General features: G+C 48.7%; 1 protein-coding gene across 1 annotated transcript in view; it reads right to left on the minus strand.

Moving 5' to 3' along the window:
* The window catches only part of FER1L5 (fer-1 like family member 5), a 926,196-nt gene that overhangs the window by 610,291 nt on the left and 290,204 nt on the right, over positions 1-25,701 (minus strand). The window contains exon 6 of the mRNA XM_063929941.1: positions 2,408-2,471. Within this exon, the coding sequence (XP_063786011.1) occupies positions 2,408-2,471 (64 nt within the window). The remainder of the gene's footprint in view (positions 1-2,407; positions 2,472-25,701) is intronic.

The following is a 25,701-nucleotide window of genomic DNA, read 5'->3' on the forward strand; positions in this document are numbered from 1 at the left end:
GAATACATTCGTGTTTTTAAATACACAAAAAGGACAGTATATGCAGAAAAAGAACTTGTTCTGAAGCTGATTACACAATAAATGATATGTTTCATAATTTGGCTGACTCCAAAGGATCGGAACGACAAGTCACTCAGTGTGTACGCACAATGTGTGCTCCTGCGGCATCGTTCGACGCATCTTCAGATGTTTTGTACATACAGTTCAATCTGAGGATATCGTCAACTATAGCATACTCCTGGATGTGGCCACTGACGATCTCTTTTGGAAGATTGCACAGTATGTATGCATTATATAATTTGTCCGGGAGTTCAGGGAAAATCGTTGATGACATTGCATCATTTGCAAGCCGTCTAATGTGTACCTAGTTTTAGTCTCTTCTGGCACTAGGCACTGGTTCACCGTCAGTTATGCTAAATTTGGCTCGGCATATAGACCACAGTAAGAAACTCTAAGCATTGCATTACAGAATCCTGTGTCCAGAGCCGGCCCTAACCAATATGATGCCTTAGGCAAGATTTTGGCTGGTGCCCCCTAGCACCACCACTGGTTCCGCCTCTGACCTTGCACCTCTTTCCCAGCACCATCACCCCTCACCCATAGCAGTCCTTATTTTGGTGTTTGGACCCCCTATATTTTAAATAGGAACAGTTCGCACATTTGGTGCACAGCCCAAAAAGGGGTGTGTTTTTGCTGGCAAGGGGCATGACCACACAATAGTAACCCCAATTCCAATTACACCACACAGTACTGCAACTTTATTCACATTTGATCATGCGATAGTGTCCATAATTCATATTACATCCCACAGTAGTATCACTTTACCTTATAAACGTTACTCCTCACAGTAGAGCCCCTTATTCACATTACATCACACTGAATTGCTCCTTATTCACATTACACCACACCCTATTGCTCTTTATTCACATTAGACGACACAGTAGTGCCCTTTCTATACGCAACGTCAAATAGTAGAGCACCTTATACACATAATGCCACACATTAGTAATGCATTTATATACATAATTCCACACAGTAATGCCCCTTACACATGAGACACCTTATTAATGTCCTTATAAACATAATGTGCCTTACACATTATGACAACTTTATTAATGCCCTTTTACACATAATGTCCCTTACTCATATGCCGCACATTATTAATGCCCTTATACACATAATGACACATAGTGCCCCCTACACATTATTAGTGCCCCTATACACATAATGACACACATACAGTAGTACCCTTTTACACATATGCCGCACATTATTAATGCCCTTATACACATAATGACACACATAGTGCCCCTTACACATATGTTGCACATTATTAATGCATTTTTACATGACACACATAATGCTCCTTACACATATTCCGAACACTACTGCACAACCAAACCACTCACATGCACACAGCACTCACACTGCCACTAACACTGTGACCTCTGCCTCTGCTTGGAAACAGATGTGTCCTCATAAATCTTGCCTCAATACTAACGTCGGGCACACCTTTTTTAATGAAAATGCATCTTATCAGAGCCGGCCTTAGGCATAGGCAAACTAGGCAAATGCCTAGGGCATTTGGTATGCTTAGGGGCATCAGCAGCTTCTGCTGATTAAAATGATATGCGGCATGCCTATATTCTGTGTGTGACTGTGGCTGTATCTGCATACGAAATGCTACGTTGCAGTGTATTCCTGGAAATCACTGTAATGTAGCATTTCGTATGCAGGTACAGCCACAGGGGTAAATTTACTAAGGTGGGAGATTTTTAGAACTGGTGATGTTGCCCATGGCAACCAATCAGATTCTACTTACCATTTATCTAGCTGCTTCTAGCAGATAATAGATATAATCTGATTGGTTGCTATGGGCAACATCACCAGTTCTACAAATCTCCCACCTTAGTAAATTTACCCCACAGTCGCACACAGAATATAGGCATGCTGCATATTATTTTAATCAGCAGAAGCTACTTGTGCATCCTAGACACATAGTAATGCAAATAAGATGCATTATCAGAAACAAAAGGCACCAGATGTTAGCAGAGCTGCCAGATGACTCATGCCAGACATCTCCTGCAGAACTAGTGGCGGTGTTAGGGGGCACCAGCCAAAATCTTGGCTAGGGCATCATATTGGTTAGGGCTGGCTCTGCATCTTATTTTCATTGCTATGTGGCTAGGATGAACACGCAGCTTCTGCTGATTAAAATGATATGCAGCATGCCTATATACTGTGTGAGACTGCAGCTGTATCTGCATATGAAATGCTACACACAGAATATAGGCATGCCACATATCATTTTAATCAGCAGAAGCTGCTGATGCCCCTAGGCATATCAAATGCCCTAGGCAATTGCCTAGTTTGCCTATACCTATGGCCGGCTCTGCCTGTGTCTCACCTTCATTTGGACTGTCCTTGGTATTAATTTCTTGAGTGCATACAATGCGAAAAGTTATGGTATTCTGAAATAAAACAGACAATAATTATGTAACATGTCACATCAGTCCCTAACCCATTGCAGCCTACAGTCTAAATTCCCTACAACACACACATGAACGCTAGGGTACATTTTAGTCAGCAGCCAATTAATCTACCAGTATATATCTGGAGGGTGGAAGCAGGGGAGAGCTTGAGGGCCGTTCAAGCAGTGCGGCAGCAGGAAGGCGACACCCCATAGGGGAGCAGTGCAGCCCTGGGACCAATCAGCCTCCGAAAGCACTAAAGTTACCACCCTAGTGTCTGGAGGAAGTCATTAACCAATTGGCCCCTCCTCTCCTCTCATCTGTTCCCCATGCCACTTCAGCGCAGTTACACCTCCTGCCTAACCAGACTTATCTCTCACTAATTACTATTTATTATTATTATCCTTTATTTATATGGCGCCACAAGGGTTCCGCAGCGCCCAATTACAGAGTACATAAACAAATAATCAAGCAGGAAAACAGCAACTTACAGTTGACGACAATATAGGACAAGTACAGGGTAAATAAACATAGCTACATCAGCAGATGACACTGGAATAAGTATCAGGTGGCAGAAGACTGCTGGATTTGGTGCAGTTGAATATTATTAAAGTAAGAAAAGCATAAGCACGTGAGGGAAGAGAGCCCTGCTCGTGAGAGCTTACATTCTAAAGGGGAGGCGAGACAGACAGGGGTGAGACAGATGGGGTACATAGAGAGCGTGGAACAGAGGTTTAGGATGAGATTTGTCTGGGTTTGGTGAAGAAGGGGGTCTTGAGAGCCCGTTTGAAGTTTTGTAGAGAGGTGGAGAGGTAGGGAATTCCAGAGAAGTGGTGCAACACGTGAAAAATCTTGGAGGTAGGAGTGGGAGGAAGTAATCCGTAGGCAGCAGAGTCGATGTGCATTAGCAGAGCGAAGAGGACGGGTGGGAGTGTAAAGGGAGATAAGGTCAGAGATGTAGATGGGAGAGGAGTGGGTGAGGGCTTTGTAAGCGAGTGTGAGAAGCTTGAAATGGATTCTGAAAGGGAAGGGGAGCCAGTGAAGGTCTAGTAAGAGAGGAGAGGTGGACGTAGTGCGTTTGGTGAGGAAGATGAGCCGGGCAGCAGCATTGAGTATAGATTGGAGTGGAGAGAGGTATTTGTCAGGAATGCCAGTTAGGAGGAGATTACAGTAGTCCAGTCTGGAGATGACCAGTGAGTGGATAAGAGTCTTAGTAGCATCCTGGTTCAGAAAGGGTCTGATCCTGGAAATATTTTTTAGATGAAAATGGCAGGTTTGTGAGAGGTGCTGAATGTGTGGTTTGAATGAGAGGGAGGAGTCAAGGATTACTCCAAGACAGCGCACTTGGGGGCTAGAGGAGATAGTAGTGCCATCAATAGATAATGAGATTGTAGGAGGTGAGGTTATGCGGGAGGGAGGGAAGATGATCAGCTCGGTTTTAGACATGTTAAGTTTAAGAAAGCGCTGGGACATCCAGGAAGAGGTAGCAGAGAGACAGTTGGAGATACGAGTGAGGAGAGCAGGGAAGAGGTCTGGAGAGGAAAGATAGATTTGAGTGTCATCAGCATAGAGATGATATTGGAAACCAAAAGAACTAATGAGCTTACCTAGTGAGGACGTGTAGAGAGAGAAGAGTAGAGGACCAAGGACAGAACCTTGGGGTACCCCTACAGTTAGTGGAAGTGAGGGGGAGGTAGAGTCATAAGAGGAGACAGAGAATGAACGGTCAGAAAGGTAGGAGGACAGCCAAGAAAGGGCAGTGTCACGCAGACCAATGGAGTAAAGGATTTGCAGTAGGAGAGGATGGTCCACAGTGTCAAAAGCAGCAGAGAGATCCAGTAGAATAAGTAGAGAGTAGTGTCCCTTAGATTTAGCAGCATGGAGGTCATTGCATACTTTTGTAAGGGCAGTTTCAGTGGAGTGAAGAGGACGGAAGCCAGACTTGAATGTGTCAAGCAATGAGTGTGAGGAAAGAAAGGAAGTAAGGCGGTTGTAGACAATACGCTCAAGGAGTTTGGAGGCAAAAGGGAGGAGAGAGATGGGTTGGTAGTTGGAGAGAGTGTTTGGATCAAGGGTAGGTTTTTTAAGAATAGGAGAGATGAGTGCATGCTTGAAGGCAGATGGGACAGTGCCTGATGAGAGGGAGAGATTGAGAAGGTGGGAAAGATGGGAACAAGCAGAAGGAGAGATGTAGCGGAGGAGGCGGGAGGGGATAGGGTCAAGTGGGGAGGTGGTGAGGGGACAGGAACGAATGAGGGCTATGACTTCCTCTCCAGATGCATGGGAGAAAGATGTCAGAGTTGGTGCGAGGGATGGGGAGGGATGGGAGAAGGCTGGTTACTGATGGTCTGGTGTGATGTGATGTCCTGACGTATGGAGTCAATTTTGGATGTGAAGTAAGTGGCAAAGTCAAGAGCAGAGATTGAGGAAGGGAGACGAGGTGGAGGTGGGCAGAGGAGTGAGTTGAGAGTGGTAAAGAGGCGCCGGGGGTTGGAAGACTGGGAGGAGATGAGGTTCTTGAAGTATGACTGTTTAGCAAGAGAAAGGGCAGCACTGAAGGATGAGAGCATAAGTTTGAAATGGAGAAAGTCTGCCTTAGAGCGTGATTTCCTCCAGTGTCGCTCAGCAGTACGTGAGCATTTTTGCAGATATCTGGTGCATTTGGTGTGCCAGGGTTGAGCGTTGAGGTGTTAATTTGCGAGGGTGAATAGTGGTTGGTGGAGCAACAGAGTCAAGAGCAGAAGTAAGGGATGCATTGTATGTGGAAGTGGCTTGTTCAGGGCATGAGAGAGAGAGAATAGGAGAGAGAAGTGAGTCAAACAAGGAGGAAAGGAATGTGGTGTCAATAGCTTTAAAGTTACGCTTAGTGATGGTAGCCTTAGGAGGTAACGATGGGGAATTCGAGAGAGATAGGTTAAAGGAGAGCAAGTGGTGGTCAGAGAGGGGAAATGGGGAGTTGGAAAAATCAGAAATATCACAGCGGTGAGTGAAGACCAGATCCAGTGAGCTCCCATTCACATGTGAGGGTGAGGAGGTCCACTGGGAGAGACCAAGTGAAGAGGTGAGGTTAAGGAGTTTAGAGGCAGGGGATTGTGTGGGGATGTCAATAGGGATGTTGAAATCACCTAGGATAATGGAGGGAATGTCAGAAGAGAGGAAGCAAAGTTGTCGATGAATTTGGAAGCAGTGCCAGGGGGGCGGTAAATGACAGCTACTCTAAGATGTACTGGTTGGAAGAGGCGTATAGTATGGACCTCAAATGTAGAGAATTTAAGGGATGGTTCTGGTGGTATGAGTTGGTAGGAGTAACTAGAAGGTAAAAGGACCCCAACACCACCCCCATGGCGACCCCCAGGTCGGGGTGTGTGTGTGAATGTGAGGACCCCAGCAGAGAAAGCAGCAGGAGAAGTAGTGTCAGAGAGCGTAATCCAAGTTTCAGTAATGGCTAGTATGTGTAGGGAGTTGGAAATGAAAAGGTCATGAGTGGGGACTAGTTTGTTACAAACAGATCTGGCATTCCAGAGGGCACAGGATAGGGGGTATGAGTTTGTGGGAGAGATGTGAATGAGATTATCAGGGTTGCTGTAGCGATGAGGTGAGATTAACTTTGAGGGCAGGGATGATGAGAGAGTGGTAATGGTGCGGGTGCCTGAGGAGGGGAAACTGCAGGAGGTGGGCAGGGAGGGAGGTCAGTGTGATGTGGATGGGGGTGTGGGGAGGTGACAGGGAAGGGAGAGAGGGAGCAGGGCTGAGTTGTGGGGTAGCAGGACAATGGGGCAGAGGTGAATGAAAGTGGGGTAACAGGAAAGGAGGGGGAAGGAAACAGAGGGATGGAGGGGAGACAGAGGAGGGGAGAGAGGAGGAGGTGTAGGAGACTAGAGGGGAAGGATAAAGATACATTATTAGGTAGACACTGAGTGATGTGGGGAGTATAAGAAAGCCTTGACATAGTGTTAAGTAGGTAAATAGGTTGAGGGAAAGTGGAAGTAGGAGAGGAGAGTGTAAGGGAATCCGAGCAGAAGAATTGCAGAAATGCAGGTGAGAAAAGCAGTGTAGGCTTAATGGGTGTAGATTTTGTATGAAATGAGTCAAAAGCGTAGATAAAGTGGGTGCAGAAATGTATCTGGAGTGTAAGAAATTAAAGGATTGTGAGAGGTTTAAGAAGCGATGGTAATTATGTTAGATGTTTTAAGTGTTTGCAGGTAAAATTGCATTGGTGCAGCTGTGCTTAAAAAACAAAATTACAATAATACAGATACAAGCATTTGTAGGTGAAATGGATGGTTTTTGAATTGTCCAAGTAAGTAGTTCCGTGCTATTTAATCAGATGGAACAATCAGGAGGTGAGTGATCTGAGAAGTGACTCACATTTGTTATTAGTTCTTCAGTTTTCTTTGTTACTATGCAAGTCCAGAGCAGGCACTGCCGTTTTCTCTTTAGTTGACAGCCGTAAGTCAACAAAACCTGCGCTGCACCTCAGCTACTTCCAAAATCTGTATAGGAGGACCACCAGCAGGAGATCCAGAAGTTGTACCACTTCAGGGATATAGGCACATATGTGTACGTTTACTTTCATTTACATTTAATTTATTTTTAATTGCAAAGCTTATTGAAGTTAAATTGGTCACTATAATCAATATTTAAAATAAGAATTTACTTACCGATAATTCTATTTCTCATAGTCCGTAGTGGATGCTGGGGACTCCGTAAGGACCATGGGGATAGCGGCTCCGCAGGAGACTGGGCACATCTAAAGAAAGCTTTAGGACTACCTGGTGTGCACTGGCTCCTCCCCCCATGACCCTCCTCCAAGCCTCAGTTAGGATACTGTGCCCGGACGAGCGTACACAATAAGGAAGGATTTTGAATCCCGGGTAAGACTCATACCAGCCACACCAATCACACCGTATAACCTGTGATCTGAACCCAGTTAACAGCATGATAACAGAGGAGCCTCTGAAAGATGGCTCACAACAATAATAACCCGATTTTTGTAACAATAACTATGTACAAGTATTGCAGACAATCCGCACTTGGGATGGGCGCCCAGCATCCACTACGGACTATGAGAAATAGAATTATCGGTAAGTAAATTCTTATTTTCTCTAACGTCCTAAGTGGATGCTGGGGACTCCGTAAGGACCATGGGGATTATACCAAAGCTCCCAAACGGGCGGGAGAGTGCGGATGACTCTGCAGCACCAAATGAGAGAACTCCAGGTCCTCCTCAGCCAGGATATCAATTTTGTATAATTTTACAAACGCATTTGCTCCTGACCAAGTAGCTGCTCGGCAAAGTTGTAAAGCCGAGACCCCTCGGGCAGCCGCCCAAGATGAGCCCACCTTCCTTGTGGAGTGGGCATTTACAGATTTTTGGCTGTGGCAGGCCTGCCACAGAATGTGCAAGCTGAATTGTACTACAAATCCAACGAGCAATAGTCTGCTTAGAAGCAGGAGCACCCAGCTTGTTGGGTGCATACAGGATAAACAGCGAGTCAGATTTCCTGACTCCAGCCCTCCTGGAAACATATATTTTCAGGGCCCTGACAACGTCTAGCAACTTGGAGTCCTCCAAGTCCCTAGTAGCCGCAGGCACCACAAATAGGTTGGTTCAGGTGAAACGCTGAAACCACCTTAGGGAGAAACTGAGGACGAGTCCTCAATTCCGCCCTGTCCGAATGGAACATCAGATAAGGGCTTTTTCAGGATAAAGCCGCCAATTCTGACACGCGCCTGGCCCAGGCCAGGGCCAACAGCATGACCACTTTCCATGTGAGATATTTTAACTCCACAGATTTAAGTGGTTCAAACCAATGTGACTTTTGGAACCCAAAACTACATTGAGATCCCAAAGTGCCACTGGAGGCACAAAAGGAGGCTGTATATGCAGTACCCCTTTTACAAACGTCTGAACTTCAGGGACTGAAGCTAGTTCTTTTTGGAAGAAAATTGACAGGGCCGAAATTTGAACCTTAATGGACCCCAATTTCAGGCCCATAGACACTCCTGTTTGCAGGAAATGTAGGAATCGACCCAGTTGAATTTCCACCGTCGGGCCTTACTGGCCTCGCACCACGCAACATATTTTCGCCAATTGCGGTGATAATGTTTTTGCGGTTACATCCTTCCTGACTTTGATCAGGATAGGGATGACTTCATCCGGAATGCCTTTTTTCCTTCAGGATCCGGCGTTCAACCCCCATGCCGTCAAACGCAGCCGCGGTAAGTCTTGGAACAGACAGGGTCCTTGCTGGAGCAGGTCCCTTCTTAGAGGTAGAGGCCACGGATCCTCCGTGAGCATCTCTTGAAGTTCCGGTTACCAAATCCTTCTTGGCCAATCCGGAGCCACGAATAAAGTGCTTACTCCTCTCCATCTTATCAATCTCAGTACCTTGGGTATGAGAGGCAGAGGAGGGAACACATACCCTGACTGGTACACCCACGGTGTTACCAGAGCGTCTACAGCTATTGCCTGAGGGTCCCTGGACCTGGCGCAATACCTGTCGAGTTTTTCCCAACGGTTTATAATCATGTGGAAGACTTCTGGGTGAAGTCCCCACTCTCCCGGGTGGAGGTGGTGCTGAGGAAGTCTGCTTCCCAGTTGTCCACTCCCGGAATGAATACTGCTGACAGTGCTATCACATGATTTTCCGCCCAGCGAAGAATCCTTGCAGCTTCTGCCATTGCCCTCCTGCTTCTTGTGCCACCCTGTCTGTTTACGTGGGTGACTGCCGTGATGTTGTCCGACTGGATCAACACCGGCTGACCTTGAAGCAGAGGTCTTGCTAAGCTTAGAGCATTGTAAATGTCCCTTAGCTTCAGGATATTTATGTGAAGTGATGTCTCCAGGCTTGACCATAAGTCCTGGATATTCCTTCCCTGTGTGACTGCTCCCCAGCCTCGCAGGCTGGCATCCGTGGTTACCAGGATCCAGTCCTGAATGCCGAATCTGCGGCCCTCTTGAAGATGAGCACTCTGCAACCACCACAGGAGGGACACCCTTGTCCTTGGTGACAGGGTTATCCGCTGATGCATCTGAAGATGCGACCCGGACCATTTGTCCAGCAGGTCCCACTGGAAAGTTCTTGCGTGGAATCTGCCGAATGGGATTGCTTCGTAGGAAGCCACCATTTTACCCAGAACCCTTGTGCATTGATGCACTGAGACTTGGCTCGGTTTTATGAGGTTCCTGACTAGCTCGGATAACTCCCTGGCTTTCTCCTCCGGGAGAAACACCTTTTTCTGGACTGTGTCCAGGATCATTCCTAGGAACAGAAGACAAGTCGTCGGAACCAGCTGCAATTTTGGAATATTGAGAATCCAACCGTGCTGCAGCAACACTACCTGAGATAGTGCTACACCGACCTCCAACTGTTCCCTGGATCTTACCCTTATCAGGGAATCGTCCGAGTAAGGGATAACTAAAACTCCCTTCCTTTGAAGGAATATCATCATTTCGGCCATTACCTTGGTAAAGACCCGGGGTGCCGTGGACCATCCATACGGCAGCGTCTGAACTGATAGTGACAGTTCTGTACCATAAACCTGAGGTACCCTTGGTGAGAAGGGTAAATTTTGACATGAAGGTAAGCATCCTTGATGTCCCGAGACATCATGTAGTCCCCTTCTTCCAGGTTCGCAATCACTGCTCTGAGTGACTCAATCTTGAATTTGAACCTCTGTATGTAAGTGTTCAAAGATTTTAGATTTAGAATCGGTCTCACCGAGCCGTCCGGCTTCGGTACCACAACAGTGTGGAATAATACCCCGTTCCCTGTTGCAGGAGGGGTATCTTGATTATCACCTGCTGGGAATACAGCTTGTGAATGGCTTCCAAAACTATCTCCCTGTCAGAAGGAGACATCGGTAAAGCCGACTTTAGGAAACGGCGAGGGGGAGACGTCTCGAATTCTAATTTGTACCCCTGAGATATCACCTGAAGGATCCAGGGGTCTACTTGCGAGTGAGCCCACTGCGCGCTGAAATTCATTGAGACGGGCCCCCCCACCGTGCCTGATTCTGCTTGTAAAGCCCCAGCGTATACTGAGGGCTTGGCAGAGGCGGGAGAGGGTTTCTGTTCCTGGGAACTGGCTGATTTCTGCAGCCTTTTTCCTCTCCCTCTGTCACGGGGCAGAAATGAGGAACCTTTTGCCCGCTTATCCACGAAAAGACTGCGCCTGATAATACGGCGTCTTCTCATGTTGAGAGGCGACCTGGGGTACAAACGTGGATTTCCCAGCTGTTGCCGTGGCCACTAGGTCTGAAAGACCGACCCCAAATAACTCTTCCCCTTAATAAGGCAATACTTCCAAATGCCGTTTGGAATACGCATCACCTGACCACTGACGTGTCCATAACCCTCTACTGGTAGAAATGGACAACGCACTTAGACTTGATGCCAGTCGGCAAATATTCCGCTGTGCATCACGCATATATAGAAATGCATCTTTCAAATGCTCTATAGGCAAAAATATACTGTCCCTATCTAGGGTATCAATATTTTCAGTCAGGGAATCCGACCACGCCAACCCAGCACTGCACATCCAGGCTGAGGCGATTGCTGGTCGCAGTATAACACCAGTATGTGTGTAAATACATTTTAGGATACCCTCCTGCTTTCTATCAGCAGGATCCTTAAGGGCGGCCATCTCAGGAGAGGATAGAACCCTTACAAGCGTGTGAGCGCTTTATCCACCCTAGGGGGTGTTTCCCAACGCACCCTAACCTCTGGCGGGAAAGGATATAATGCCAATAACATTTTAGAAATTATCAGTTGTTATCGGGGGAAACCCACGCATCATCACACACCTCATTTAATTTCTCAGATTCAGGAAAACTACAGGTAGTTTTTCCTCACCGAACATAATACCCCTTTTTGGTGGTACTCGTATTATCAGAAATGTGTAAAACATTTTTCATTGCCTCAATCATGTAACGTGTGGCCCTACTGGAAGTCACATTTGTCTCTTCACCGTCGACACTGGAGTCAGTATCCGTGTCGGCGTCTATATCTGCCATCTGAGGTAACGGGCGCTTTAGAGCCCCTGACGGCCTATGAGACGTCTGGACAGGCACAAGCTGAGTAGCCGGCTGTCTCATGTCAACCACTGTCTTTTATACAGAGCTGACACTGTCACGTAATTTCTTCCAACAGTTCATCCACTCAGGTGTCGACCCCCTAGGGGGTGACATCACTATTACAGGCAATCTGTTCCGTCTCCACATCATTTTTCTCCTCATACATGTCGACACAAAAGTACCGACATACAGCACACACACAGGGAATGCTCTGATAGAGGACAGGACCCCACTAGCCCTTTGGGGAGACAGAGGGAGAGTTTGCCAGCACACACCAGAGCGCTATATATATATACAGGGATAACCTTATATAAGTGTTTTTCCCCTTATAGCTGCTGTATAGTTAATACTGCGCCTAATTTGTGCCCCCCTCTCTTTTTTAACCCTTTCTGTAGTGTAGTGACTGCAGGGGAGAGCCAGGGAGCTTCCCTCCAACGGAGCTGTGAGGGAAAATGGCGCCAGTGTGCTGAGGAGATAGGTTCCGCACCCTTATCGGCGGCCTTATCACCCGTTTTTTTATGTATTTTGGCAGGGGTTAAATGCATCCATATAGCCCAGGAGCTATATGTGATGCATTTTTTGCCATCCAAGGTGTTTATTATTGCGTCTCAGGGCGCCCCCCCCAGCGCCCTGCACCCTCAGTGACCAGAGTGTGAAGTGTGCTGAGAGCAATGGCGCACAGCTGCAGTGCTGTGCGCTACCTTGTTGAAGACAGGATGTCTTCTGCCGCCGATTTTCCGGACCTCTTCTGCCTTCTGGCTCTGTAAGGGGGCCGGCGGCGCGGCTCTGGGACCCATCCAAGCTGGGCCTGTGATCGTCCCTCTGGAGCTAATGTCCAGTAGCCTAAGAAGCCCAATCCACTCTGCACGCAGGTGAGTTCGCTTCTTCTCCCCTTAGTCCCTCGATGCAGTGAGCCTGGTGCCAGCAGGTCTCACTGAAAATAAAAAACCTAAACTAAAACTTTCACTAAGAAGCTCAGGAGAGCCCCTAGTGTGCACCCTTCTCGTTCGGGCACAGAGATCTAACTGAGGCTTGGAGGAGGGTCATGGGGGGAGGAGCCAGTGCACACCAGATAGTCCTAAAGCTTTCTTTAGATGTGCCCAGTCTCCTGCGGAGCCGCTATCCCCATGGTCCTTACGGAGTCCCCAGCATCCACTTAGGACGTTAGAGAAAATCTATTTACAGACAACACATTTATAATTTCTATGCATTTAACTGTGACACATCACAAGTATTCAACAATTGTGCAACAGTAAAGTTGTGTATTTTTTCAACATAATATAAATAAAATTTTCTGCAATAAAAAAAAAATGGTATGTACTCTAGATATGTTTAGGAAATGTGATTGTATTCATCTAACGATTTTTTTTTTTTGTATTGTGCCTATTCATTTCAACATAAATAGTAAACATCCACATTTGTGGACATTTAGCGCTCGTGGGTATTTTTGTGTCAGCGTATATGCTTTTTGTATTTTTTGTGCCAGTGCTCATGCAGGCAGCTGTCTGAGGTGGTCATTCTGAGTTGATCAGTCGCTAGCAGTTTTTAGCAGCTGTGCAAACGCTATGCCGCCTCCCACTGGGAGTGTATTTTACTTAGCAGAAGTGCGAACGAAAGGATCGCAGAGCAGCTACAAAAACCTACTCAGCGCTTGCGATCACTTCGGACTATTCAGTTCCTGTTTTGACATCACAAACACGCCCTGCGTTCGCCCAGCGACGCCTGCATTTTTCCTGGCACGCCTGCGTTTTTTCGAACACTCCCTGAAAACGGTCAGTTGCCACCCAGAAACGGCCACTTCATGTCAATCACTCTGCGGCAACCAGTACGACTGAAAAGCTTTGCTAGATCCTGTGTGAAACTACATAGTTGGTTGTAATAGTATGTTGCGTGTGCACATTGCGCCACATATGCATGCGCAGAAGTGCCATTTTTTTTGCCTCGAATGCAGCTAGCGATCAACTCGGAATGACCACCACAGTTTGGGACTGTAACAGGTCTGTGTGTGATTCCACAGCTGGCTGCTGCTGCAGGGGTAAAGGCTGAGCTCTGATTGGCTCTATGAGAATGTGACAAAAGCAATCAAAGCTAGCAATGTTCTCTTTCTCTTACGTCCTAGAGGATGCTGGGGTTCACATTAGTACATGGGGTATAGACAGGTCTCTTGGGAGCCATGGGCACTTTAAGAGTTTGATAGTGTGGGCTGGCACCTCCCTCTATGCCCCTCCACCCAGACTCAATTTAGAAAATGTGCCCAGTGGAGCCAGTCACAGCTAGGGGAGCTCCATAGGAGATTTTCTGGTTTTCTTATTTTTGTTAGAGTTAGGCACAGGGAGGCTGCTGGCAACAGCCTCCCTGCTCCGTGGGACTTAGGGGGGGAGTAGTGTCCAACCCCCTGAGGTTAATGGCCACTATCTCCGCTGACAGGACATTAAGCTCCTGAGGGTAATGATCGTTAGCCCCCAAAGCGACCGCTCACTCCCGCAGCATGCCGCCACCCCCTAACAGAATCAGAAGAACATGGTGGTGAGGACACCGGCGACCCGACAAGCGGGGAGCAGGTGTGAATGGCGGCAACAGGGTGGGAGCGCAGTACTGACGCTGCGCTCCGGAGGCTCAGCAGTACTGCGTGCGGCGCTGTGAGGGGCGCCCTGGGCCAGCGCAATACCCTTTCACTGGTCACTGCATCAATCAGGGTCACTGCACTGCTGCTAGAAATGATACCTCAGGCCAGTATAAAGAATGTAAAGTGTGGGAAGAGGTGCCATTTTTTGGGGCGGATCTTCTCCTCAGAGCGGATTCAGCAGCTCTCCAGTGCCATTTTCTCCCTGCAGAACATCACACAGAGACGCTGACAGGGAGCGCTGACCCTCCACGTAACTCCAGTCATCCTGTGCGGTACCAGGGGATTATTGAAGGGGGGGGGGGGGAGTGTATTTATAACTGTGTAGTCTATTAAGGGTGCACAGTCAGCACCAGACATTTATTCCATAACTGTCTACTGGGGTGCTGTGTGTGCTGGCTCCATTAACTCTGTGTCTCTCTGAAGGTACTTAGGGGAAACGGTGTCTGACATTTTCCTGTGTGTATATGCAAATCTCATATTACTATGTCCAGGGGCTCTGTATCTTGTGCTACAGAGTATGTTCCATGTACTCAGGAATGTAGTATTACGTCTCAGTCTTCCGAATCAAAACCCCAGTGGGTGGCTTCTATTAAGGGCATGATATCCCAGATTTCTACAAGGATAGCGCATAATGAGACTGAAACACAGGTTTTAAAGAAATCTGTGGAGGTTTTGTCTGGTTCTGTCCCCACTACCTCAAAATCCCCTAGTATATACCCAAAGAAACGTGCGCTTGCCCAGATTATGCAGGTTGACACGGATATCGACTCTGACACGGCAGACGGTGATGTGGATATGCGGGGGAGGTGAGGCTTCCCTTGCAAAGGGGTTGCAGCTCATGATTGAGTCCATTAGGGATGTGTTACACAGTACTGACAAACCACCTGAGCAGGTTGAGGAGGCTTACTTTACAGACAATAAGAAAGCCTCCCTGACCCTCCCTGTATCTAAAGAATTAAACGCATTATTTAAGAAATCTTGGGAAAACCCAGAGAAAAAATTCCAGATCCCGAAGAGGGTTCTTGTTACCTTTCCTTTCCCTGAGGACGATAGGAAAAAGTGGGAAAACCCACATACAGTTGACGCTTCTGTATCTAGACTGTCTAAGAAGGTGGTGTTACCTGTCCCTGGGTCTACCGCTTTGGAAGAGCCGGCAGACCGCAAGATTGAGACTACGCTCAAATCCATATACACTGCTTCTGGCGTGGCGTTAAGACCCACTACTGCTTGTGCATGGATTTCTAAAGCCATAATAAAGTGGTCAGGCACATTTCTAGAGGAATTAGATTCTATGGATAGAAGTGACACTGAATTGTTTTTATGTAACATACAGGATTCTGCGGGTTTCATGGTGTAGGCCATGAAGGACCTGGGTCATCTGAATGCAAGGACGTTTTCCATGGCTGTCTCAGAACGCAGGGGACTCTGGCTGCGCCAATGGTCGGCAGGCACGGAATACAGGAGAAGTGTGAAGAACCTACCCTTCACAGGTCAGGCTCTATTTGGGGAAGCACTGGATGTGTAGATCTCCACGGCAACCGCTGGTAAGTCAAACTTTCTTCCCTTAGCTACTCACACAACGAAGAAACCTTTTTCTACGTCCACAATGCAGCCCTTTCGGACCGCAAAAGCTAAAAAGTCCAAGCCTCCTGCCACTTTCTTCAGAGGTGGTCGAGCAAAATCCAAAGACCTGCACCCCCAGGTTCCCAGGAACAGAAGCCTGCCTCTATTTCCTCAAAATACTCAGCATGAAGGTTGATCTCACAGCCAGAGAACGAGCAGGTGGGAGTGAGACAGACATTTCAGTCATGTCTGGGTGTCATCCGGCCTGGATCCCTGGGTACAGGATATTGTGTCCCAGGGGTACAGACTGGAGTTTCAAGAGCTCTCACCTCACAGATTCTTTAAATAAGGCTTACCAGCTTTGCTGACGGAAAGGGCTATCCCAGGGCCGGTGCTAGAGTGTTTGGCGCCCCCCTGCAAATAATAAATTTGCGCCCTCCCATCCGTAAAAATAAGAATTTACTCACCGGTAATTCTATTTCTCGTAGTCCGTAGTGGATGCTGGGAACTCCGTAAGGACCATGGGGAATAGACGGGCTCCGCAGGAGACTGGGCACTCTAAAAGAAAGATTAGGTACTATCTGGTGTGCACTGGCTCCTCCCTCTATGCCCCTCCTCCAGACCTCAGTTAGGGAAACTGTGCCCGGAAGAGCTGACACAACAAGGAAAGGATTTGGAATCCAGGGTAAGACTCATACCGGCCACACCAATCACACTGTACAACTTGTGATAACCACCATACCCAGTTAACAGTATGAACAACAACCGAGCCTCATTTAATGGATGGCTCATAACAATAACCCTTTAGTTAAGCAATAACTATATACATGTATTGCAGAGAGTCCGCACTTGGGACGGGCGCCCAGCATCCACTACGGACTACGATAAATAGAATTACCGGTGAGTAAATTCTTATTTTCTCTGACGTCCTAGTGGATGCTGGGAACTCCGTAAGGACCATGGGGATTATACCAAAGCTCCCAAACGGGCGGGAGAGTGCGGATGACTCTGCAGCACCGCATGAGCAAACTCAAGGTCCTCCTCAGCCAGGGTATCAAACTTGTAGAACTTAGCAAACGTGTTTGACCCCGACCAAGTAGCAGCTCGGCAAAGCTGTAACGCCGAGACTCCTCGGGCAGCCGCCCAAGAAGAGCCCACCTTCCTTGTGGAATGGGCTTTCACCGATTTTGGATGCGGCAATCCAGCCGCAGAGTGAACCAGCTGAATCGTGCTATAGATCCAGCGAGCAATAGTCTGCTTCGAAGCAGGAGCGCCAACCTTGTTGGCTGCATACAGAATAAACAGCGAGTCAGACTTTCTGACTCCCGCCGTTCTGGAAACATAAATTTTCAAAACCCGGACTACGTCCAGCAACTTGGAATCCTCCAAGTCCCTAGTAGCCGCAGGCACCACAATAGGCTGGTTCAAATGAAACGATGATACCACCCTAGGGAGAAATTGGGGACGAGTCCTCAATTCTGCCCTGTCCATATGGAAGATCAGATAGGGGCTTTTACATGACAAAACCGCCAATTCTGACACACGCCTAGCCGAAGCTAAGGCCAATAGTATGACCACTTTTCACGTGAGATATTTTAGCTCCACAGTCTTAAGTGGTTCAAACCAGTGGGATTTCAGGAAATCCAACACAACGTTAAGATCCCAAGGTGCCACCGGTGGCACAAAAAGGAGGCTGAATATGCAGCACCCCCGGAACAACGTCTGAACTTCAGGCAGTGAAGCCAGTTCTTTTTGAGAGAAAATGGATAGGGCCAAAATCTTGACCTTTATGGATGATAATTTTAGGCCCAAAGTCACTCCTGACTGTAGGAAGTGCAGGAATCGACCCCGCTGGAATTCCTCTGTAGGGCCTTCCCGGCCTCACACCAAGCAACCTATTTTCGCCATATACAGTGAAAAAGTCTTGCTGTCACGTCTTTCCTAGCCTTTATCAGCGTAGGAATAACTGCATCGGGAATGCCCTTTTCCGCTAGGATCCGGCGTTCAACCGCCATGCCGTCAAATGCAGGCGCGGTAAGTCTTGGAACAGACAGGGCCCCTGTTGCAACATGTCCTGTCTGAGAGGCAGAAGCCATGGGTCCTCTGAGAGCATTTCTTGCAGCTCCGGGTACCGAGTCCTTCTTGGCCAATTCGGAGCAAAGAATATTGTTCTCACTCCTCCTTTTATTACAATTCTCAGTCCTTGGGTATGAGAGGAAGAGGAGGGAATACATAGACCGACTGGAACACCCACGGTGTTACTAGTGCGACCACAGCTATCACCTTAGGGTCTCTTGACCCGGCGTAAAACCTTTTTTAGCTTTTTATTGAGGTGGGACGCCATCTAGTCCACCTGAGGCAGTTCCCATCAATTTGCAAACTGCGTGAAGACTTCCTGATGAAGTCCCCACTTTCCCGGGAGGAGGTCGTGCCTGCTGAGGAAGTCTGCTTCCCAGTTGTCCACTCCCGGAATGAACACTGCTGACAGTGCGCTTACGTGATTCTCCGCCCAGCGAAGAATTCTGGTGGCTTCTACCCTCGCCACCCTGCTCCTTGTTCCGCCTTGGCGGGTTTACATGAACCCCTGCGGTCTGACTGGATCAGAACCGGTTGGTCGGGAAGCAGGATCTCCGCTTGACTTAGGGCGTTGTATATGGCCCTTAGTTCCAGGATACTGATGTGAAGGCAAGTCTGTTGACTTGACCACAGACCTTGGAAATTTCTTCCCTGTGTAACTGCCCCCCACCTTCGGAGACTTGCATCCGTGGTCACCAGGACCCAGTCCTGAATGCCGAATCTGCGGCCCTCGAGAAGGTGAGCACTCTGCAGCCACCACAGGAGAGACACCCTGGCCCTGGGGGATAGGGTGATTAACTGATGCATCTGAAGAGGTGATCCGGACCACTTGTCCAGTAAGTCCCATTGGAAGGTCCTCGCATGGAACCTTCCTAAGGGGATGGCCTCGTATGATGCCACCATCCTTCCCAGGACTCGAGTGCAGTGATGCACTGACACCTGTTTTGGTTTTAATAGATTCCTGACCAGTGTCATGAGCTCCTGAGCTCTCTCTATCGGGAGATAAACCCTTTTCTGGTCTGTGTCTAGGACCGTGCCTAGGAGAGGCAGATGAGCTGTAGGAACCAACAACGACTTTGTAATATATAGAATCCAGCCGTGTTGCCGTTACACTTCCAGAGAAAGTGATACGCTGTTCAGCAACTGCTCTCTTAATCTCGCTTTTATGAGGAGATCGTCCAAGTACGTGATAATAGTGACACCTTGCTTCCGCAGGAGCACAATCATATCCGCCATTACCTTGGTGAATATTCTCGGGGCCGTGGAGAGACCAAACGGCAACATCTGAAATTGGTAACGACAATCCCGTACCGCAATTCTGAGGTACGCCTAATGAGGTGGATAAATGGGGACATGCAGGCATGCATACCTTATGTCCCGATTCACTATAAAGTTTCCCCTTTTTAGGCTTGCACTGACCGCTCTTAGCGATTCCATCTTGAACTTGAACCGTCTCAGGTATATGTTCAGGGATTTTTAATTCAATATGGATCTGACCGAACCGTCTGGTTTCGGGATTACAACATAGTCGAATAATAACACCCTCTTGTTGAAGGAGGGGACCCTTGACCACCACCTGTTAAAGATACAATTTGTGAATTGCAGTTAACACTGGCTCCCTCTCTTGGGGGGAAGCCCGCAGGGCCGTCTGTGAGGGGGCATCTTCTCACAGTCCAGCTTGTATCCCTGAAACACAATATCTATTGCCCAGGGATCTAACAGGGAGTGAACCCACTTGTGGCTGAACTTACGAAGGCGTGTCCCCACCGGGCCTAGCTCCGCCTGTGGAGCCCCAGCGACATTGGTGGATTTTTGTAGAGGCCGGGGAGGACTTCTGTTCCTTGGAACTAGCTATGTTGTGCAGCTTCTTTCCTCTGTCCCCGGCTCTGACAAGAAAGGACGCACCTCAGACTTTCTTGTTTCTTTATTCGAAAGGCTGCATTTAATAATGTCGTGCTTTCTTAGGCTGTGCAGTAATATAAGGCAAACTAGCAGAATTACCAGCTATAGCTGTGGAGACCAGGCCCGAGAACCTTTCTCCACACAATCCTCAGCCTGTTAGGGTCTCCTGCTCTGTGCTGCCACGTCGTCATGGCAACCGGGAGACAAGTGCTAGCGGAGTAACCTGAGCGTAGCTGATACTCCGGTTCCGGTCTTTTGCTGTGCAGTGGTTACAGGCTCTGTGCACGGCAGGGGATCCGGTGCTGGTTTTTGTGCTCACAGTCTGTGAGGTCTGAGTGGGGCATGGACAGCACCTGCTATATAAACCCTCTTCTCAGGTTAGGCAGATGCTGCTGAATCTTTGTTGGTTAGTCAGTTCCTGAAAGCTAGCTAGTACTGTGTAAACTTTGTATTTGTTTGTTGCTTACTGCAAATAGGCCTTGGGATTTGGTATTACACTCTGCCAATCCAGACCTAGCAGTAAGACTGGAGTCAGTCGTTTAACCTGCTGGGGTTCTTTTGCTACTCTGTGAACCTAGCAAGTTTGCGGCTGTATTCTCAGACTTGCCTGCCAAAATCCTTTCTCACTGTGCAAGGTGTTCAGGTGTCAGTTTAGTGGCAGTAAGCTGAACCAGTGCACTGCAAGTGAGGACTAGGATTGTGGAGACTCTCCTTGTGTCTATTATTCCATCTCTGACCAAGGAGTTTACTGCCACACCCGTTGGTAACCCTTTAGGGTTTTGCTGTTGCCCTTAGCAACAGCATTTCGGGTTCTCTACGTATTAAATCACTACATCTCGCTTCTTTCCATCTGAGCATTCCTAATACTAGGGAGACACCCAGTTTCTTAGCCTTTGGGCTTCTCTGTTCACTTTGTGTTTATTTTGTTACCCTATCACCTTCTGTGTATGTAATGTCATATTCCCCAGTCTGTCTGTGAGTTCATTTGTTTTGCATCCCTCTCCGTTCAGACACCAATACATTCCTGCTGGCACTGGTGTGCATAACACAGCCTTCCATATGCCTCTTAAGTCGGCATCATCTGTCCAATGCATATTCTACAGGACACGTCAAGCAGAGATCGACATAGCTTTGACTCTAGGACCCAGTATACTCATGTCTCTTTGGGCATGCTTTATAACTATATATCTATCACTTAAGACAGCATCTTTAATATATTTATATTAGGGTCTCAATCTCTGCTGATAAGGTACCTGTCCACGCTGCCACAGCGCTATAAACCCATGCCGACACAATCGCCGGTCTGGGTAGTATACTAGAATGTGCACGCTATCTGCAGGATCCCTGAGAATAGCAAGTGCTACCGTCTGTGCAAACAGGACACCCTAGGGGAAGATTCTCAACACATCCTGGCCCTAGTGGGGAAAGGAGGATACAGCCTGAGAATTCTCTTGTGGGAAACTGCCGTCTCTTGTCTGGAGATTCCCGCTCTTTTTCCTCATGAGAGGAGGGAAATTTACCTCAGCATTCTTCCCCTTAAACATGTGTACTCTCGTGTCAGGGACAGATGAGTCATCAGTGATATGCAGATCATGTTTTATTACAATAATCATATATTGAAAACCTTTTAGCCATCTTGGCTGTAACTTTGCATTATCGTAGTCGACAGTGGAGTTAAACTCCGTGTCGATACCAGTGTTTGTTATTTTGGATAGTGAGCATTGTGAGACTCTGAAGGTCTCTGTGACATAGGGACAGACACAGGTAGATTTCCTGTCTGTTCCCTAACCTTTTGTGCAATAAATTCACCTTAGCACTTACACATATCCAAATAGGTGTCGGCGTTGTCGACGGAGACACCCTCTCACACACATATCCGCTCTATCACCTCCTTAGAGGAGCCTTTTACCTCAGACATGTCGACACACGCGTACCGACACACCACACACACAGGGGATGCTCTATTTGAGGACAGTTCCCCCACAAGGCTCTTTGGAGAGACAGAGAGAGAGTATGCCAGCACACACCCCAGCGCTATATAACCCAGGGATTACACTACAACTCAGTGTTTACCCAGTAGCTGCTGTATATACAAATTTTGCGCCTAAATTTATGTGCCCCCCCCTCTCTTTTCACCCTTTGTGTACTAGGATACTGCAGGGGAGAGCCTGGGGAGCTTCCTTCCAGCGGAGCTGTGAAGAGAAAATGGCGCTGGTGTGCTGAGGAAGAAGGCCCCGCCCCCTCAGCGGCAGGCTTCTGTCCTGTTTCTGACTAAAAAATGGCGGGGGTTTTACACATATATAGTCACAGACTGTCTTACGTGTATTTTTATGCCAAAGGTATTTTATGCCCACCCCCCCAGCGCCCTGCACCCTACAGTGACCGGAGTGTGTGGTGTGCTGTGGGAGCAATGGCGCACAGCTGCAGTGCTGTGCGCTACCTTAATGAAGACCGGAGTCTTCTGCCGCCGATTTCATCGTTTCTCTTCAGTCTTCTGGCTCTGCAAGGGGGACAGCGGCGCGGCTCCGAGAACGGACGATCGAGGTCGGGCCCTGTGTTCGAACCCTCTGGAGCTAATGGTGTCCAGTAGCCTAAGAAGCACAAGCTAGCTGCAAGCAGGTAGGTTTGCTTCTCTCCCCTCAGTCCCACGTAGCAGTGAGTCTGTTGCCAGCAGATCTCACTGAAAATAAAAAACCTAACAAATACTTTCTTTTCTAGCAAGCTCAGGAGAGCCCACTAGGTGCATCCAGCTCTGGCCGGGCACAGACTCTAACTGAGGTCTGGAGGAGGGGCATAGAGGGAGGAGCCAGTGCACACCAGATAGTACCTAATCTTTCTTTTAGAGTGCCCAGTCTCCTGCGGAGCCCGTCTATTCCCCATGGTCCTTACGGAGTTCCCAGCATCCACTAGGATGTCAGAGAAAAAGGGATAGCGCGCATTGCAAAAAGGGGTGTGGCCACACAAGGAAGCGGCGTGACCACAAAGGTACCCACAATTCAAATCACGCCACACAGTATTACAATCTTATGCACATTAACCCAAACGTAGTGCCCCTGATTCATATTATGCCACATAATAGTGCCACTTATTCACATTTAAAATCGATGACAGGGCCAGTTCTAGATCTTGAAGACCTCAGGGCAACAGTTTCCTCCGGCCATGCCCAGAACAGGGACAGTTTAGGGCCACAGAATAGTGCCAGTTCACATAACCCCGCACAGTAGTGTCCATTAGTCACATTACACCACACAGCAGTGTCCGTTAGTCACATTACACCGCACAGTAGTGTCCATTAGTCACATTACACCGGACAGCAGTGTCCGTTAGTCACATTACACCACACAGTAGTACCCTTATACACCTTATGCCATACAGGAGAGCCGCTATTACACGTTACGCCAGAGTAGAGTTCATTATACACATTATGCCAGGTACAGCCCATTATACACATTATGAAGGTCATTGAGACCCCACTGCAATGGCGGCCCTCAGCGCAGTTTGCCAGTGCAGCAAACTGTGCATGCACAGTGGGTGTGAGGCCACACACATTGCGGTCACTTCCCCAATGGATGCGACCACAAAGTGATTGATAGGCGACAGCGTAGTGGAGTTAAGTTGTTGCTGGGGTGACGCTGGAAAAATGGGGGCAGGCCGGGACGTCACACGCAGCCGCTCCCCCAAAAAAATGGCTGCTGACCAGGCTACACTACCAGGGGTCAACCTTAGATCAGATGCATCCTCAATCAAATTTCGGATGCATCGGGAGGCGGCGCCACACATGCTGGGCGGCCTTGCCTTGTGCTGGGCGGCCCTCAGCATGTGCAGAGATGAACGCAGATCCGGCTGCCTATGCATCCATCTGCGTTCATCTCTGAATAACCCCCTATGCCAGGTACAGCCCTCATTCCCTCCTCAGTGCAGCCCCGTTACCTGCAGGAGGTCCCGGCTCAGGCGCTGCTCCTCCTCTTCCTTCTCTGCCTCCGGTTTCTTGCAGGCTCTGTTACTTCAGCAGCAACGGCTGTAGGATGTCGAGGGGGGGGGGGGGGGGGGATTTGGAGGGAGCGGGTGCTAATTACCCGGGCCTGGGACTTAGCCTGGTCTGCAGCACTCCCACCACCATCCCTCTTTACTAGGCAGCAGCATAAGGCTCTCATCCTGGGAGCACAGCACATGCTGCTAAGGTTGATGCTGCTAATGCTGAGCCTCTGCCTGTTCCTGTACAGGTGGGGGAGGTGGGGGGTGGTGGGGGGAGTGATCACACTAATCACCCTCCCACACCGAAATGACCCTGGCTGAGGGGCTGAGGGCTGGGGGCACAGGGATCATCAGGCACTATAAAGATTTTTTTGTTTTTACGTTTTCCATAAGGGAGCGTGGCCACGCCTCCCGCGATTAGGCCCCACCCCCAATACAATTCGGCGCGCGAGAGGGCGGCGGCGGCAGCGGAGCTGTGAGAGGGGGTGAGTATGCACAGTGCGCGCTGCCTGCTGCAGTCTCACTCTGGAGGAGGAGGGGGAGGGAGCCGCGCTACCCGCTGCCAGCGCCGCTACCTGTCATCCAGTCTGACAGGCACAGCGGCTGCCGGCAGCAGCGGGGTAGCAGAGCAGGGAGAGCGCCTCTTCACCTCAGCGCCTCCCTGCATTGCATACCCTTGCTGAGCGGGTAGCGCCGGCTCTGGCTATCCTACAGAAAGCCATTCAAAAATTGGAAAGGTCAGCTGTCATTGTTCCAGTGCCACCTAATCTTAAAAACAAGGGTTACTATTCAACCCTATTTGTGGTACCGAAACCGGATGGTTCGGTCAGACCAATTTTAAACCTGAAGTCGTTAAACCCTTATCTGAGGGACTTTAAGTTTAAAATGGAATCTCTGAGAGTGTTGATGTCAGGTCTGGAGGAGGGAGAGTTTCTGGTATCCCTGGATATCAAGGACAGTGCCGTAACTAGGCATTTTAGCGCTGTGTGCAATAAACGACATTGGCGCCCCCCCGTGTAAGATAGGGGCAGTGCGCACCGTAGGCGCGCAAAAAATATATAGGGGTGTGGCTTCATGGGGAAGGGGCGTGACCACAAAATAATAGCAATTCATACTACGGTGCACAGTAGTCTCCATTATTCAAACTATGCTGCACAGTAGCGCCACTACACCAGGTAGAGCCCCTTTTATACATTACAGCAGACAGCGTCCCCCTTTTTACACATTACAGCAGACAGTCCCCCTTTTTACACATTACAGCAGACAGTCCCCCTTTTTACACATTACGGCAGACAGCGTCCCCTTTTTTACACATTACAGCAGACAGCGTCCCCTTTTTTAACATTACGGCAGACAGCGTCCCCTTTTTACACATTACAGCAGACAGCGTCCCCGTTTTTACACATTGCGTCAGCCAGTCCCCCTTTTTACACATTGCGTCAGCCAGTCCCCCTTTTTACACATTACGGCAGCCAGTCCCCCTTTTTACACATTGCGGCAGCGAGGCCCTTTTTACACATTGCGGCAGCCAGTCCCCCTTTTTACACATTGCGGCAGCCAGTCCCCCTTTTTACACATTACGGCAGCCAGTCCCTATTTTTACACATTGCGGCAGCCAGTCCCCCTTTATACACATTGCGGCAGCCAGTCCCCCTTTTTACACATTGCGGCAGCCAGTCCCCCTTTTTACACATTGCGGCAGCCAGTCCCCCTTTTTACACATTGCGGCAGCCAGTCCGCCTTTTTACACATTGCGGCAGTCAGTCCCCCTTTTTACACATTACGGCAGCCAGTCCCCCTTTTTACACATTGCGGCAGCCAGTCCCCCTTTTTACACATTGCGGTAGCCAGTCCCCCTTTTTACACATTGCGGCAGCCAGGCCCCCTTTTTACACATTATGGCAGATTGTGTCCCCCTGAGAGAGAGAGAGAGAGACATACTTACCATCTCCCCGCTGGCAGTCAGGCTCCTCGTGCAGCTCCCTCGGTGCAGGCATCGGAGAAGGAGGA

This window comes from Pseudophryne corroboree, chromosome 6, assembly GCF_028390025.1.
Source record: "Pseudophryne corroboree isolate aPseCor3 chromosome 6, aPseCor3.hap2, whole genome shotgun sequence".
In the NCBI taxonomy this organism is placed as follows: domain Eukaryota; kingdom Metazoa; phylum Chordata; class Amphibia; order Anura; family Myobatrachidae; genus Pseudophryne; species Pseudophryne corroboree.